Source organism: Cygnus atratus, chromosome 1, assembly GCF_013377495.2.
Source record: "Cygnus atratus isolate AKBS03 ecotype Queensland, Australia chromosome 1, CAtr_DNAZoo_HiC_assembly, whole genome shotgun sequence".
NCBI lineage: Eukaryota > Metazoa > Chordata > Aves > Anseriformes > Anatidae > Cygnus > Cygnus atratus.
This window is the reverse complement of record NC_066362.1, coordinates 80,946,340-80,964,036: the sequence shown is the minus strand read 5'-3', so window position 1 is coordinate 80,964,036 and position 17,697 is coordinate 80,946,340. Positions and strand designations below refer to the sequence as shown.

The window sequence follows — 17,697 nt, the reverse complement described above, 5'->3', positions numbered from 1 at the left end:
TCTGTTCAGTGAGGTATAGAGAAAACTCGATGGCATGCTGTGAGAAACATATTGAGAAGACATGACATTGAAACCTCTGCTCTAGAGCCATAATTGCTGCAGAATGGCTGTGGCATAAAAGCTTGTTGAGAAGAGACAAGTATCACAGTATTTGCTTTCTTTTCTGCTGCCTGTGTATGCTTTGTGGTTGTAACCATTCCCTGTTTTTTCTTACATTAAACAATTTTATGCCCTCCCAATATAAACTCTGTTTTTAGAAGAACCCACCTTGCAGTGATACAGTTTTCTGGGGAAGACAGTGCCTGGCTTACATAATGAGCATGGAATTGGTAAGGAATACAGGATCTTTCATTTACCCTCCCTCCCTGCATACCAATGTAAGGTTGGTTATAATTTTCATAAGAAAAGAAACAAGAAAGCATTGTAGATAGTACACTTGGTGGAAAAGACTCTGGAATATCAACTAAGCTAGCCAAAATTCTTCTTTGAATAAGTGAGGAGATGTCATCAGGATGTTACAGAAAAGAAAAAAAAACAAAAACAATAACAACAACAAAAAAACACCACCATATTCCTGATGCCTTCCATAAATATGTTACCTGAGAGTGGATAGAGAAGGTGGCTTTCTTTTAGCATCAATATTGTGAAAGGAAAGACAGCTAACAACAGAAGACATGGTCAGGCTGCCAACATAAGCACTATATTTATCATTCCTACCATACATTTTGTCAGCATTTTTGCCTGCAGTTTGATTTCTGCAATTACAAAACAAGTCTAAATGCCTGAATAGGAGCATACTTAGTGCAATGCAGACTTGTAGATGTCACTGTGAAAATAAAACACAGTCAGCTGGCTTTATTCATTCTGTCTCCACTTCAAAAAGATGCAGAGCAATTTCAAGGGGCAATGTAAGAGGAGGAAGGGTAGAATGTCCCTGTCACTGACCCACCCATCTCCCTTGGTTTTTATCACTGAGGAAGCAAAAAAGCTCTTTCAGCATTCTTTGCATCTGATATATGTTCTGAGAAAGGCTGCAGACCTGCAGGGATGAGATTGGCTTTCAAAAGAAGATGAAAAAAATAACCTCTGCATAGAGAGATTTTGAAGGAATACCCAGTAGCTTATACTTCAAGGACTGTAAGAATGCAGAAATATAACCCAAAGTGCATTTTAAATGCATAAATATTTAAGGAAATTATACTGTATACATTTGTATGAAGAACAGCATATGTTAAAGAGCTTTTTATATGCTTTTTATTAAATACATAAGGAGGTGCCCATACTATTTACTAATATTATCTGACAAGGTTAAACTTAATCTTCATGCCTGCTAGGACTGGAAAAAATATGAATGTATAGTAAGTTGACATTTTGAGGCAAGAAAGCTTTAGAAAGCCTTCTGTATGCCTATCTCTAGTAGGCCACATTTTCCTACCACAAATGAAAACTTTAATGTTGCCAGCCAAGTCTCTTTGCTTTTTCTGATAAGCCGTTCCTCAAATGTGAATGTAGATTAATCCTCTTTTAATAAGCATTAACTCAGAACAGATAATCAGCATATAAAAATTCCATCAAATCTTCTGACTACCTTCGGACAATTCTGTCAAATACTTATCCTCATTTAACAGTTTCAGGAGCTGAGCATAAGATGTGTAGCATTCCATAATTTTCCATCTGTCTATTTTTAATTTGCTTTTGTTTACTTGGTTTCATGAAATCTTTAATCCCAAGGAGCACTACTCACTAAATAAGCTTACCTACTCACAAGTGAAAACACTATTTCCTTTCCTTGCATGACTGGTGGCCTAGACACTCTTGAAAACACCAGAGTATTCAACTGAGCAGTTACTGGCACAACAATGAGTTTGAAGGCATAGAAAAGATAAGCAGATAAATTAAATCTCTCTTATTTCTATAAATGGATACTGTGCCTTTGTTATGTAAGTCCTTATACCAAAATGAGAGAAGAGAATGGCAACTTCCAGTAGTAAATAAACAAATTCTGTTCAGTCATTGCAATATGAGAATGAAACAACTCATCTATTACATGAGAAGTGGTCAGAAAACTCTTTTGTGCCATCTAATATTTCTTGCATAAGGTAGAAACCCACAGTGCATGTTTATATCTGGCAACTGGAGTAAAGGGTAACTGCAAAAATAAAGAAAATCAGTGAAGTGGTCATTTTAGCTTTCACAGAAACTCATACAAGCAAGACCAATCTATTCTTCATATCACAGTACAGATCACTAAAAAGGAATAACATTTGAATTCAGTGTCTCTGTGCCAGTTTTGTTTTTGTTGATAGTCTGTCGAAAGTCAGATGTATACCCAAAATGTATACTTGTATAGCTGCAAATCATGACACTACTACTTACCAGGTAAGCAAAACACTCATCTAATGATCATGATAGACAATCATATGTTTTATAATATTGATATTATCAAGAATCAGTGCCTGGGGTGTCCTGACAGGGGAACGGGAAGTGGAGGAGTAGTGAAATAGAGAATAATGACTGAATAACTACAGGATTCAGTTCAACTGAAAATAAGTAAGAAGACTTAGCTATGATTTTCAATGTCACATTTTGTTTCTGACTATCTGAGCAACTCATCAGTACTTATAAAAATGTTCACAAAGACAGAAAGCTTAATGAATTTAACTCAATTATTCTACTCTGGCACAATCTTTATCTATAGCGTGACATTTGCTGTTTGTTCTTCTACATAGAAGATTTTACATTTTTTCTACATTTTTGGCAAGTAATTATAACTGCTCAATCCAGACTTTTAAAAAATATTTTTAGAACTTTAAGTTCTCTATATATGCAAATGAAGCTTCAGAAATCAAAAACAAAAAGAAAAACAAACAACAACAAAAACATTTACATCAGATATAACTGAAAAAAATATCTTCGTTGTTCAGAAAGATGAGTATGAAATAGAGCAAATATATAAATGTTCCACTAATAGTTTCAAACATCTTATTATACAGTCAACTCTGCACATTGTGTTTTTTTAAGGGAAGAATTTAAAGCAGATGTTCGAACCAAAAGTGTGCAATTTCCAAATTCTGCATATATTAGGATAAAATCATCTTCAGTAAAACTTTACTGACAGCTGTCTCTGACAAGATTCTGAAAGCTACATACCACTTTCTAAATATTTAGATCTGAAACCAATTTAGTGTTTATGAATCATAACTTTGAAGGGAACAACATATAGTTAATGTCAACAAACCTCCACAAGTGTAGATATGTTTGTCTAAATGAGATTACCAATTGCATATTCAAACATTAGAGAATTGAAGATGCCTGTTAGGGAACCTTAGGTATAAAGATAAAAACATGGGCTATGTATGCTCTTCTTTTTTTATTTTTTTTTAATTAATGTGGGTTTTTTTGGACTTGATTATGGGATGGCCTAGGTTATCAGTGCCTCCAGAAATTATTATAGACCAGGCAACAGAACTACATATTGTTAATAATTCTATAAAGTCCATGAGATGTCAAAGCTATTTTTAAAACACAATTTTTTGGTTGCGCCTCTGACATATCCTAGTCACCCAGCACATGTGGATCAACTGCACTGAATCATGCACATGGCAGCTCTAACACAGTCTTGTGTTGTTCCAATGTCAGCTGCAAAGACCATGGGAAAAAATTAGTAGTTACAGTCAGTTGACAATGGCACAACTAAGAACCAAATTCAAAGACGTATTATTTTATTTTTGAAAAAAATCCTACATTGTAACTCAAAGTAAGTAAAGTGTTTAGGGTAGGATGCACGACTTATTTTGGCTTTGACAAACACACCAAGAAGCCAGGAGGTGGAGAGCTCTCCCTAGCAATGTCATCAGTCCCTGGTGCAGACAGCACCACCTCCACTCATCTGCCTCAACAGTCATCTGCTCTTTTGTGTTAAGCTAAAACTTGAGATGTAGCTGAAGATCAGCAGGAGGTAGAAAGCAGCAAGCAGAGCATGAGGACCAGTCCCACAATGCAGTTAAAAGACTGGTCTCTATCATATGTATGGCAGAGGGGACAAAAGAGACAGCTCCAGACCTTCAAAAAACATTCAAAATACTTTTTCTGAGCTTTAAAATCCAAAATTTGGTCATATGTGACTAATGCTTGTTTATATTATGTTAGCTCAAGCATTTGTAATTTGAAATTATTTTCAAAACTGCATTATTTTGAAGAGTTAGACGAGTAAGAAGCATGCAGAATTATGGCAAAGACATTTATGGTGGTAGTTTTTAAGTTCCCCTGGAATCACTAGTAGAATAAATGCTATGTTTTCACCACAGATAGGTAGCAGAAGTGTTTCAACTTTTGTTTGGCTTTATTTCTGCATAACTCACATGTTTATAAACACTTTGCTAATGCTTGCAATGATGTGTTGGTGAGGTAAGAGACAGACTAATGGACAGTACCTGCAGGGGTGAAGGTGAAGGACTGAACTGCAAAACAAGAAAGCAAACACATTGTGAGTTACACACCCCGATAACAAGCGCTAATTGCAGGGCACAAGTTTCCTCTGGAGTATACTCAGTTGTGGCTTAGTATCATATGCGGGACATAACAGTTGAGCTTAAAGCACTAACCAGCCAGCAGCCAATGAGAAATGACAGTTGGAAAGGTGAGCAGTGGATTTAGACAGTCACGTTTGAAGACAGTTATTGTGTGGACATGCTGTTCTCCACATTGTAAATGTTAGGATGTATTCTGAAACATGATCTGTTATGAACTTTCCTTGCTAAAAGCATATGCAATGTCATAATTCCAGTAATGGGAATTCCATGTCATGATGCAATGTTCACATCACACTTAGATGCAGCAAACATCATGAGAAGGAATGAGTTGCAGGAGACACACTGTTTAAAATGACTATTATAAACAACTACAGGTATATATTTTAAGGTATAAAATACTTTTTTCTCAAGCTACCCTCCCACCCAGCATGCCAACCTACGCGCAGGGCTAATAATTCTGCATGCTAAGAAAGAGCTGTCTTAGCTTGTGTCCAAAGTCTATCTGTATGACTGATACAGATGCTGAGAGAGCTGGGGACGTTCAGCCTACAGAAGTGAAGGCTCCAGGGTGACCTCATTGCAACGTTTCAGTACTTGAAGGGGACTTATAAAAAAGATGGAGAGTAACTCTTTGCTCAATCAGATATTGACAGGACGAGGGGGAATGGTTTTAAACTAAAGGAGGGGAGATTTAGATTAGAGGTTAGGAGGAAATTCTTCACTCAGAGGGTGGTGAGGCACTGGAACAGGTTGCCCAGAGAGATTGTGGATGTCCTATCCTTGGAGGTGTTCAAGACCACGTTAGATGAGGCCCTGAGCAACCTGATCTACTGGGTGATGTCCCTGCCTATGGCAGGAGGGTTGGAAACAGATGACCTTTGAGGTCCCGTCCAACGCAGGACACTCTATGGTTCTGTGACTGCTTCCTAAGAGGAATAGCAGTACAACTCTCCCTTAATATGAAAAATCTTGGCATCTAAACTGGTATTTCACATCAGCACATGTATTGGCATGTGTGATATATATTAGTTCATCAATTTACACCATGTCTCAGAGACTAAAAGTCATTGCTGTTAAAGGAAATTAAAAACACTTCATCAAAAAGCATAACCTATGAATGATACAGGCCACACGGTCATGCAAGGTGAGGTTCCACAGAAGCTGAGTATATCTAAGAGCTGCTGCCATTGAACAGGTCTCTCTTCTCTCTGCTTCCACCGTGCTGACTTTGGTGCTTGTCTGATCTCTTCTTGGGTTGTTTCATTTCAATAAGCCAGTGGAAAACTAATTCAGCTGGGGTAAGAACAAGAAGGATTGGAGTCCCCCCCCCAAGAAACTCTAGAACCATGAACAGTTTCCTCTTGGTTTAGTGAGTCCAGTCAGGACATCGAGGACACTGGTGATAGCTAACACCAAGGTGAGGAGGCATAGGACTGTTCGGTTGGGAGCAGGGAATGAATGTTGTTTTTTTTTTTTTTTTGATGGGAGCAAAGTATTAGAGATGTTTAGATGCCTAGGGCACCTGTGTCTTCTGGCTGGCATGTGACAACTTGTAAATTGTAGAGTAGTAGCGCAAATTTAGTCTCATATAATGTCAACATCAAATATGCTGTATTCTCAACTGTGCAAATCCTCCTCAAACAGGAAATGTTTTCTCTTTTTAAATGTATTATATAAGCACAACAATAGAAACTACTCTAATATTTGACAAACAGCTTTTTCATGTTAAATTAGGCTTCATAGCAACCCATTTTATTGTAATCCTATATTCACCTGACTTCCTAAAACTACATAAGAATCCTGAAGCACAGAATAATATAGAAAACAGTTTGGGGGAGGAAGAAAGCCTTTTAATTTGGTGAGTTTATTTTTCTGAATGTGATTTTCAAAAACTAATTTGTAAGTGGAACAACACATTTGGCGCAAAACAGATCACATTGCAAGGGCATTCCAAGGTGTTCTACCTCCAACAAAACTTTTCGTGGCTTCTGCCATAGGTAAATTTTGACCACACTTCTCTGATACATCATTTTCTTCTCCAGTGGTTATAGATATGGAGTCACTGATTAAGTAACTCAGTTTATTTCCCATGGCTTCAAAGACATGGAAATGCAAGGGAACAAAGAAGGATACCAAATACTCTTTCTGACCTTCCTCATAAAGGTCTAGTGTAACTCACTTCTGAGCACATAAATGGAGCTGAACCACTGACAGAGTGCCTCATGGGGAAGGAGTAGTCCTCTTTGTACCTTTTTATGTGATACTGGAGATGTAAAAATAAAAACTGTCTTATGATAATGATGAAATGTTGTACCGAGCAATGCATTTAAAGCTTCTCATACACCAGCATTTTCACAGCATACATTTGAAACAAGCATACAAAATTCACCCAGGCCACCTCTGCTGTAAGTTCAACATGTTTTTTAAGTAGGTTTAACTGCACCTGTTCTCTTCATGATGGAACCTGATGAGATGGTAATAAACAGTTACTGTTCTTACCAGCATAATTACTGAGCCCCTTCCTCTTCTTTCTGCGCCAGTACAACCAGATGCTGAAACCCATCAGAATTACCCAACATGCACCACCAATGCCAGCTATAAAGGCAGGCTGTTTGACAACATCAGTGATTTGCTCTGTTATGCTGTTGTTATTTTCAGTAATGACAACTTCGTTACGACCTCCTGCACAAAAGAAAGTTGACAGGATATTGTTATTATGGATTCTGTAACTCAAACAGGAACCAGCTACTGGAAATAAAAATTAAAAAAACAAAACAACAAAAAAACAGTAGCGCACCTCAAAAGACTTATCCACAGTAGGACAGGTTTACTAAGTATTAATGCACACCTGAAAACCAATGCTTCTAGTAAGAAAATCCACGATCTATTGCAATTTTGCCAGAATGTATTTGGAAAGATGGCTTTATAGCATTCTCCCAAATAATTTAACAGATGCCAGTCCAGAGGCATCCTTTTTTTTTTTTTTAACAGTATACATGTTTTTATTTTTATTTTTTGTATATAATTATAGGCAGAATACAATAATGAGAGAATGGATCGTAGGAAAACAACTCAAAAAAACCCACCCAAACAGCTAATCAAATGAGAAATCCAATGTAAGGCTTGCTACAGTATCAAAAAGCAGTTCCTTCTTTTATTCTTGTCAGCATGCCAAAAGATCTTAACACATTTTTTTCTTTATGTTAGAGATTCAAAATGAATAGAAATAATACAATGTATGTATTTTTAATTGAAGCAAAAATGCATTTTCCAGCAATTATTTCATGGTGAACGCAATACAAATGAATCCTAAGCATACTGATTTTGACACAAAGCAGAAAATAGCTTAGGTAACTGTAAGCGCGAAATCATAGGAACAGATGCTATTTTTTCACCCAGAACAGGCATGAACAATCCTTAACATTAACCTGTAAGAAATAATTATGACATGTGGAATACCAATTAAAGTGACATGCATCGAAAATAACTATATAGTATCTTAATTGTGTCTAGTACCTTAGAAAACTGTAAATTTCAGTAGATGTTCCCAATGGTTTTGTTTTGTTGTTTGTTTGTGTGTTGGTTTTTTTTTTTTTTGGTGTGTGTTTTTTTTTCCCCTCTTCCTCTAAAAGGGAACTTTTTCAAAAGGAAAAGCTTGGTGTCTGGCTTGAAAACAAATGCTCATAAAAATGTAGAAAGAAATTCAGGAAATGCTTAAACATTGTTCTAGGGTTGGCACCTTTATAATTCCAACACCTCCATGTCAAAAATGGTTATTTTTAAAGTCAGGAAATGTGGAACATATTTTTCTGCAAAAAAATATGAACCTTGATTCTATTTGTATTTGATATAAACTGCCCACATCTAAATTTTTGAAAGTGGTGAAGAAATTGTCCGTCATTTCTGGTAAATGCTTTTATATAGCTCAGTTCTTGAAATCCCTGTGAAATACTATCAGATGCCTGTATGCACGCAGAAGAAAGATTTCAAGCTGCAGGAGTACCTACTCTACTGAGACAAAAAATACTATGATTCTCAGTGATGAGTCTATCACATACATAAAAGTAGTTGAATATGGTAATAAAACATTGAAATGGTCATTCAGAGCGAATTATTAAAAGTATTGTAGCATTATGTGTTGCTGTCAAAATGTATGTTATGTATTCCTCTTCTGTAAGTCAGCAGAGGTTAAATTTACCACTCCCTTCTTTAAGCAAAGCAGTCGCTGTGTCAGCACAGCAGCTTCAGCCGAAAGCAAAGTCCTTTGCTAAAGTAGATGACAGAGAGGAAAGCCTGACACTTTCAGCTTTATTTCCACAGATGGTTCTTCACGGGAGTCAACAGTTTAAATCTGCAAGGTTGTGAATGCGAACCTGTCCCAGAGCATATCAGGTTGCCCATGCCTTCCCTGCCTGCACCTGCATTGGCCTCAGAACGGTGCTGCCCAAGCAAAGACACAGGGTTAGGTCCTCTGCTAAGCTCAGAGTTGGCTTCAGTTACTCAGGAAGAAATGTAATGCACTGCATTACATTGCTATAACTCTGTTAATGATCTCTGTGATTTTATTAAGCTTTCTCTCTTTCATCACCATGTCAATATTTAGTAACGATGACCGTCTGCTTTTGCAAACAAACTGCTGAAACCATGCTAGAGCTTGGCTTGCTTTCAGTAGTTCTGCTCAAGAAACAAAACAGGCTTCCCACAAACAAAACAGGTCCCACAGAAGGATGTTGTCACACTATGCCTGCTGAGAAAAAGCCTTCGCCTTGTACCAGTTTATACTGGGTCATGCTGGTAAGCTTTATGGGTCTCAAGGTCTGTTAGCTGCAGCTCTCCTTTCCCAAGTTTTCCTATTTTGCCTTGCCACAGTCAAAAAAACAATACAATTCACAGTAACAGAGCAAGTGCCAGTGACAAGGAAAAGCTGGGAGGCAGCGGTGGCTCCTTTGTCAGATTTTCCCCTTTTGTTGTTGCCCATGGAAACAACCCACAGGTGCACCTCAGCGCTAAAAGAGGAAGTGCTGAAGACTAAAACTAATAGAAAGAGGCATGCTCTTCTAAGCACACAATTGATTTTATAGTAGAAATCAGCATGGGAGTTGATGTTGCTCTAATTGCCATTAACTTTCAGTTAATTTCTGTGCCCTTTGGAGGCAAGGTAAGAGCAGCAGGACAGTGAGGAAACAGGTAACATCCACACTGCTTTGGAGGCAGCCACACTGTCGTGGGAAGCGAGGATGGGGAAAGTGCTTCAGAGACAACAGATTTAGGAGCAGACACTCCTGGGTTCAAGAAAAGAACAACTGCTTCCAGTAAAGGCCTCCAAAACATCCTGGTGCTATAGATCCAATATTTTCTCTACGGTTAGAAAGCAGTCTCCTGGGGACAGAGGATGTGAGAACAAACTGCAGAGAGGTTTGCCTGAGGAGAGCATTCACTGGACTTTCAACTCTCCCTCTCTTCTGGGGGAAGGTGCAACCTGTCTCCAAATTACCTTCTGAAGTTTGCAGTCTAGCTGTTTGTTCTTGCCCTTCAGTGCCTACCAATTATGAATGCAAAAGTACTAATTCATTTAAATGTCAAAATAACATGTGCTTTCTGAATTCGGTGACTGAAAAATAAATGGATACGGATGAGGTACCCACTGACGGTTCATAAAATTAATAGAATTGTTGTGGTTTTGGAAAACAAATTACATTAATTATGTATTTCTTTATATAATATTTAATCAGAAGTAATATATATGTCATCCAAGGTACCAGTGTACTATTTCATATACTGCAGGTGTTTCTGTAACAATGCTGTCAGTTCAACTAATTAGAACAGATACAAGGGAAGTGTGTGACCTGTAACGCTCCATTGTTCCCGAAGACAAAAACATAATGAAATATAATGTCTTCCTCCCATTGGAGAGTAATGAAGAACAAAACTAATTTGTCGGACCAAAAATTAATTAGACACATCAGATTCGATTGTACCTATTACTGTGAAAGTTTGCAGCTGTTCCTCATATTATTATGTCAATGATGGAATGTAAGAATGAACAGGCCTGTGATGGACTGATGAAAAGAAATAATAGCGCTGCCTTTAACCAATATTGCTTTTATCTTCAATTCTATTTCTGATATTCCAAGCAAAATTTTTCAGCATATCAATAGTGATGGTAAAAATGTTATTCTTGATTCTCTCTGAGTCTCCCATAACATTTTTCAACATCAGGCTTGAAGTACGGGCAAGGAATTCCAGTAACTGTGACATGACTCCTAATTAAAGAAATAATATATTTTCTACAACTCCGTATTCTCCTGTTTAATGAAAATCCTGTTTGGATTTTCATTAGCCTGTTACTTAGACTTGGTTTGGGAAATCAGTAGTTGATTATCCACGGTGAAAATCAGTTACTTTCAGAATAAATTCTTAGAAGAACATAACCTGTATTTGAGAACATCTTAACTTCTTACATGTCAGAATATATTTTGTGACAACGGACGTCATACTGTTTAGCAATGAGACTTAACTGTTCTGTATCACTGACATGCTCTCTCCATAACTTAGAATTTCTGTAGCTGTTCATTCTGTTTGCAAGCTATTAAGTAGTATAGCTAGGCACCAGGCCATATAGGAATCCATTATAATACAACCACTTGATAATGTTTTCCCATTCATGATTATGTTTTGAGGTTTGTTCACTTAATCCTTTTTTTTTTTTTTTTTTTAAATTTCCCTAAAAATTTCATTTTCTTATTTTATGTTCCTGATTCTCAGTCAAACACTGACAAACAACCAACTCAAATTTTCCAGAAACTGTGTCACTTAAACACTACTACCTTTATCAAGTGAATTTATAGTCTGAGAAACAACTGCCAGCAACTACGGCTCATAAGCAATAGAAAAACAGAACCTAAAGAAAAGTGAGATACAGACCATACAATAATAAATACATCTAGCTTTGTGCTCCCCAAAGGGAAAACAGAAATGAGAGCAAAAATGCAACCCAAACAGAAAAGACTCTCTTCTGCTTTTCGTGTAAAGGACTCTTAAACATGTAAAGATGTTACCAGAGACTTGTTGGAGTAGACGTTCTGGGATCATTAAAGGGATAAATAAATCATTAAGTTTAACAATGCAAAACTTACTTGGTCTCCAAACGCCAAAACCTTTTTTTCTTCGTTTTGTATTTTATTTGCATCCTAGCATCCCTTTCCTCCTTCATGTAACAATACAGATCTCCCCACAATTAACACTTGATTATATTAGTCATTTTTTCTAAGGAAAAAGACAAGATGAAGGGCTGCATCCAGATGTGGAGCTGAGCATTCTGGCAATCACCCAAGAAAGCATCTGGCAATCACCCAAGAAAGCACTTTAGTGTAAATTTAACTCACACCAGGTTAAGTGACACAAGACTACTCACATGCCCAAACTGAAAGGCACTTAAGTACTTTGCTGGAACAAGCCCAATGTGAGTAGGGTGTAGCTGGATGGAACCCTCTTAGTAAGGGAAATAACAAGAAAAGCCCTGCTCAAAGCGAGTGCAATGACAGATCAGTATCACAACATAAGCTATTTACACAGAGGTCCAAAATTCAGGCCCGCTAGAGGACAGGTTTCTTGTATTTTCAAAAATCAAATTCTTGCTTTCAGTTCTAGAAAACCCTTTTCCCCCTCCTTTCTTTAGAGTTTCTGTGACTGACTCTTTCTAAAACCAGTGCAATTTTATATTTCCTCCGCCAGTGACAATACATGCAAAGCTAGAATATCTCTATTTTGATACACAGGGAACCTGAATATCATTAAACATTTAAGCAACTCTTACGGGTTGGCCTTTTCTAAATGCCTACAAATAATAGAAATGTCCATGTTTGGGACATTGTGTTGTTAACACTTTCTAGAAAGAAAATATTTAATAACAACAAACCCACAAACAAGCAAACAAAAGCCTATTTAAGCAATAACTAAATTAGATCATACAGATGAAAGTAACAAAATTCCTGCATTATGCATTCTGAAGGGGTGCTGTGCATAGCCCAATTCAGTTTTGCTAAATATAGTTACTTTTCCTATTCTTACCTTTCCCATATTGTTCTTGACTTTATGTTTCATACTTGAGAAGAATCTCAGAAGAAACAGAATCTGTGTTTCCCTTGGGTCAGGAAATTAATCCAGCATGGAAACCACTAATAAGAAACAGTCATTTCAAAGGCAGAGTTGATAATACTACCTTTGCTCTGCATTTGAACTACAGGCTTCTCTTTCTTTGTCAGAAGAAACTTGTCTGCTTGGGATACCTGAGAAACATTGACTTCATATGTTCAAAAAACTAACTGTAAATAGTGCCTTAGGCACCAACGCTAGGAGTAAAGCAATATTACAGTCATCTGAAGAGGAGAAAAAGGGAGCTCTAGCTGTTAGTTCCATAAATCTGTCAAGCTGCAAAAGTGGTAAATTCATTTTAAAAAAGTATTAGATCAGTTTCACTACGTACTCTGCTTTTTCTATAATGTCTCAGCAAAGAAAGAACTAGTTCACAGAACTGGCTGTGAGAAACCTGCACAAATCAAGACAAAACATCAGCAGGCAGTGGGATGTTAAAAGCTAACTACCTAGCTCAATTTAAATGTTGTCTTTTGCTCCATGGATTTTTATGTTTCCAGAAGTGATTTATGAGAGCATTTCTGAAAGTCAAAACAAACAAACAAACAAAATAAAACAATAGAATAGACAATTTACTTACCAATTATTATGGGTTGTGGCTCACTTTTTACTCCCACACCTGCACTGGTGCTTGCAGCAACTTCCACACGGTACTGAATACCTGGATATAGGCCACCTATTACTACAGACCGAATGGCTGCATCTACTGTTTTGTTGATATGAAATCGAGTCTCATTACCTAGGCACCAGATCTGGGACAAAAGTTGAGGTGTTAAAAATGATGAAATTCTTCATACTCATAAACAATAGCTCATAGATATGACATATGAAGGTATTGCATGACAATCACTATTTTGTACTTTGGGCTTTTAAACAATGTTACCATCCAGGAGCAGCTGGAGTTGGGATGCTTTAGCTCAGCAAACTAACCCAGATTAGCATAAAATCAACTATGTTGCAAAGACTGTTTGCAAACACTGCTCTGGACTCTGACTCTCAAAGGAGTGCAATTCCATGGTACACTTCTTAGAAGCACAGAACAGAATCATCCGAATGAAAAAGAGGTCTTATACATTAATTGAAATCTTGTTCAGCAGTATAATTACTGGCAGATCTTTCCTTAAAAAAAAAAAAAATCCATTTTATTCATTCTTACTTTCCCACTGAGCAGCAAAAGGAAAACAACTAATAGAATGCATTGTAAAGTACTAAAGAATAAAAAAAAAATTTAAAATTTCAACTTCATTTTGCTACAAAACAGGGGGATGTGAAATTTCTAAAGTGAAGTAAGTAAAAACCAACCTTTTATTGTCACTGTTGTGATATTTTTCAGAAATCAATTCCTGACTCAATTATTTTCTAATTAAACAAATATAACAAAATACTTTCTAATCCGAATTCACATTTTTAAATGAGAATTGTGTATCATTTCAGAGTGATGTTCTATCTCTTGCATTTATCCATAGGCTTTTCCTGAGAACAGGAGCAAGACTTCTTAGGGATTCTTCTTCAGTTAATGTTATCTGCACATATTGCTTCTGTATTATTAAAGAAAGCATTCACTACCACTTTACTCAAGAAAATCAATGCATAAAGGTATCATATGTACACTACATAATTATAAGCGCAGAAGAAAGCACTGCTGGTGGAACCACTATCAGCAACCAACTGATGCGTCTAAGCTAATGATTTTTTTACCCTTATTTTTGACCCTTCTCAGTTTTTTGTCACACCTCATCTCTTTTCTCTGAAATTTTGAGGAAGACTTGGAGGATAAAAGAAACTCTAATTCTCCTAAGCTCGTGTGGATCTTATTTGTGGGGCAGAATGCATTAGGGTGAGAGACTATTCCAATTAATTCTTTCAGTCCTTGTCTGTCCTGGTCTTAGGTCATAGCAGCTATGAGATGCTCCTAATTAAAGGCATTGAATTCATAAATGAATTTACAGGCATTCTCATGATTGAACTGGAATCAACAGACCTACATTCAATTTGTTAGCAAAAGTCCTGTGAAACCTCAGCAGTCATTTTATACTAAAGGAAGTGTTAGACTCTTTGCATTAGATTCACCATAGCCAGCACACTAATCAGGCAGCCACCTAATCTAATGCAGAAGGGATGTAATAAGTAGTGACTCCAGCCATTTTTATAAATAGTCTATATGTTTGAGCACTCACATGGAATGTGGCTTTTATTAATCATCATCCAACTTGGTTTCATATCAACATATTCTTGTGGTTTAAGATTGTTTTACTTATTTGCCTGTAAGCCCTTGATAGTTAATATTGACTTATAGTGGAGTCAGTATCAAGATGAATTAAGGCAAAAGATAATTATTAATTGATATGAAAATGAGATCAATAGAATATTGGGATTAATAAATCTTAATATTGACTAAAAGCAAAACAAAAGAAATGCTATGCTAAACATAAATATTGTAAGCATTTACTGCATCCCTCAGACCAAATGATAAGCTATAAGATGTTGAAACATTAGTTGGTTTAAAAGCTAAGCACTTTCTCCATTCTTTATGCTGTGTTCCCTCAAGATACATCAGGAAGAATAAATTATATCTTCCTATGTAAAACAATCACCTGCATCTCAAAAAGCTAATACTACCATTTCCACCCTTTGCGGGATTGTCAAGGAAGCTGCCCTGCTTTACTTCAATTAAAAATTTCACATTCGGTACACAAGCCTGTCAACGTGAATGTGTTTACCAAACTGTGTGTTCCACAGTTGCAAGCCTGTGACAATGCTGAACCTAGCTTGATCATTTTCTCCATAGCGCTCCCCAACACCACCAATAACACACTGCAATGTTTCCATGTTGTGAAAAACACTTGTGCAAAAGCGAACCTAGTGAGGAATTACAGACCATTACAAAATGTAAGGTGATAAATAAGGAACGGATAATTTGAGACATCATAGCGACAAAGGAGGAGAGAAGACAGCCAATGCAGGAAGCAGCCAAGTAACAAACTGCATATACAAACTGGTCCTCAGAGCAAACAACCTAGCACTTTAAGTTTTGAATCTTGACAGTGATAGTCATTGGAAGAAGACTTGTATTCTCCCAGAGCCATAGTTCTTGACTTTGACCCTGAAGTGTCAACATTAGCATGTTTGCAGTGGAAAGGAGCAGTATATTTCCTGCCAGTTTTCATGCCAGAGTGAAGACACTCTAAGAAAGGGGCTCCACCACCTGTCCTGGGAGTAGAGAACCCCTTAGGAAAAAAAAAATAATAATAATAAAAACAACCATTCTCTTTCCACAGCAGGGAAAAGGAAGAAATAAAAGCTCTGTAAACTAGCTGCCAACTACAACTCTCTTCCAGATCTAGCTCATGTTATTTTTGCTTTTAATGTAACAGTAGTGCTGCTTAAATTAAAAATAAATAAATAAATAAAATCCATAAGCACTCAGTCCTCTTTCCCCATATAATTATATGGGTGGCAGTAAATGCTGCCAGAATCTAAATCCATAAACAGTGCTTTTGTTCTCTAATTCAAACAGGGTTTTTCCTTAAACACACATCCCTGTCAGTACAGATCCTTTGTACCTTGTACTCCTGGATGACTCCATTTTGGTGATCTGGAGGGGGAGGATCCCAGGAGATGCTGATGCTTGTGCTGTTGTGGTTTCCAACTGTCAGGACAGTAACAGACTGAGGAGGGGCACTTGGAGCTGCACCAAACAGAGGGAACAAACAGAAGTAAGACGTTAATACATCTCCTAGAGCGCAAATTTTGCTGAAACTGTGTAAGTGCAAGACAAGAATACATACAGTTCACACTGCCTGCAGGTGTAGGTATGCACATTTTGTTAAGGCACTGACAATTTTGAATAATGCCTTTCTGAAGAGAAGCATTGCACTGAATGAAAATGCAGAATTTGTGGCAATGGAGAGTCAATACAAATCATTCCTCTTTTATTTAGATTTAGCATTTCTTAAGCTTGCATTAGAATTATTCTCACGCTCTCATTTGTTTTCCATAATACATGTATATGTCAACTAAGTCATAATGTGAGACTGCATCACCTGCCCTGAAGAGTCCTTTGGTTGTTTTTTCCTGATGTCGTCTAACATTATTGTGAGCAGAAGTTTAAGAATTTTTATTTACTTTTTTTTGTCCTCCAAGAAGACATTAACTCAACATAAAGCATTTAAGCATAAAGCTTTTCAGTTCCTAGGCAGAAAAGGGTTAAACTGGGGCTTTACACCAAATGCCAGTGAACAGGGGAGATGGTAAATTAGGTCAGATATATACTTATGTCCTCTTTTCCCCAGGAAAATCTTTCTTTCTCCTGAGTCCCATTCAATTCAAACATTCACAGTGGCCACTGCACATCAAGGCCATATCTACCAGGCAATTGTTTGTCAGCCCCACTACACTCACTTGCTAGTAGTGTGAAGAAAAAAAAATAAATAAAGCATAGCTGTTAGTGATCAGAGCTATGCTAGCAAAGCCCTTCGTGCTTTTGTTGGCTTAGGACATGTTTGGAAAGCGGTGCCCCAAGTTTGATAGGGAAGAAAAAGTCCCCTCTGTGAGCATCTGCTGCATCCATGTGCGGGCTCTCCCATCATAGGTATGCCACAGCAAAGGCACATGTCCCTCCTTGGCCACTCTAAGATATTAAAACTTCTTCAGCCTCACTCTCTCCTCCCTTACTTTGAAGCAAGCACCGAAACTCCACTGCAGTGACAAGCTAAGTCACCAAAGTTGAGTGTGTCATATTACAGTATGTCCCTGGGAGGGAAATAAATAATAATAACATCTGCACTGACTTGGTCCTATGATCCATCTAGTCCATCTATCCTGGTCCATTTACCCAGTCTTCAAAACAAACAAACAAACAAACAAACAAAAACAACATAATAGAAAAAGGCCAGGAAAGTGTGGACTAATAAAGTGAGCATATAATGATAGTTCTCCAGTACAATTTTTCAACTCCCTGTGTCCTGTTGCTCAGAGTCTTTCTGTTCCATGGTGACATTTTATTTAATAC

At 37.2% G+C, this 17,697-nt stretch overlaps 1 protein-coding gene across 1 annotated transcript in view; it reads right to left on the bottom strand.

Moving 5' to 3' along the window:
• ROBO2 (roundabout guidance receptor 2) overlaps positions 1-17,697 on the bottom strand; it is a 435,081-nt gene that overhangs the window by 53,863 nt on the left and 363,521 nt on the right. Inside the window, exons 18-21 of the mRNA XM_050710499.1 lie at positions 16,250-16,374; positions 13,267-13,438; positions 7,032-7,214; positions 4,434-4,460 (exon numbers count right to left, since the gene is read on the bottom strand). Of these exons, the coding sequence (XP_050566456.1) occupies positions 4,434-4,460; positions 7,032-7,214; positions 13,267-13,438; positions 16,250-16,374 (507 nt within the window). The remainder of the gene's footprint in view (positions 1-4,433; positions 4,461-7,031; positions 7,215-13,266; positions 13,439-16,249; positions 16,375-17,697) is intronic.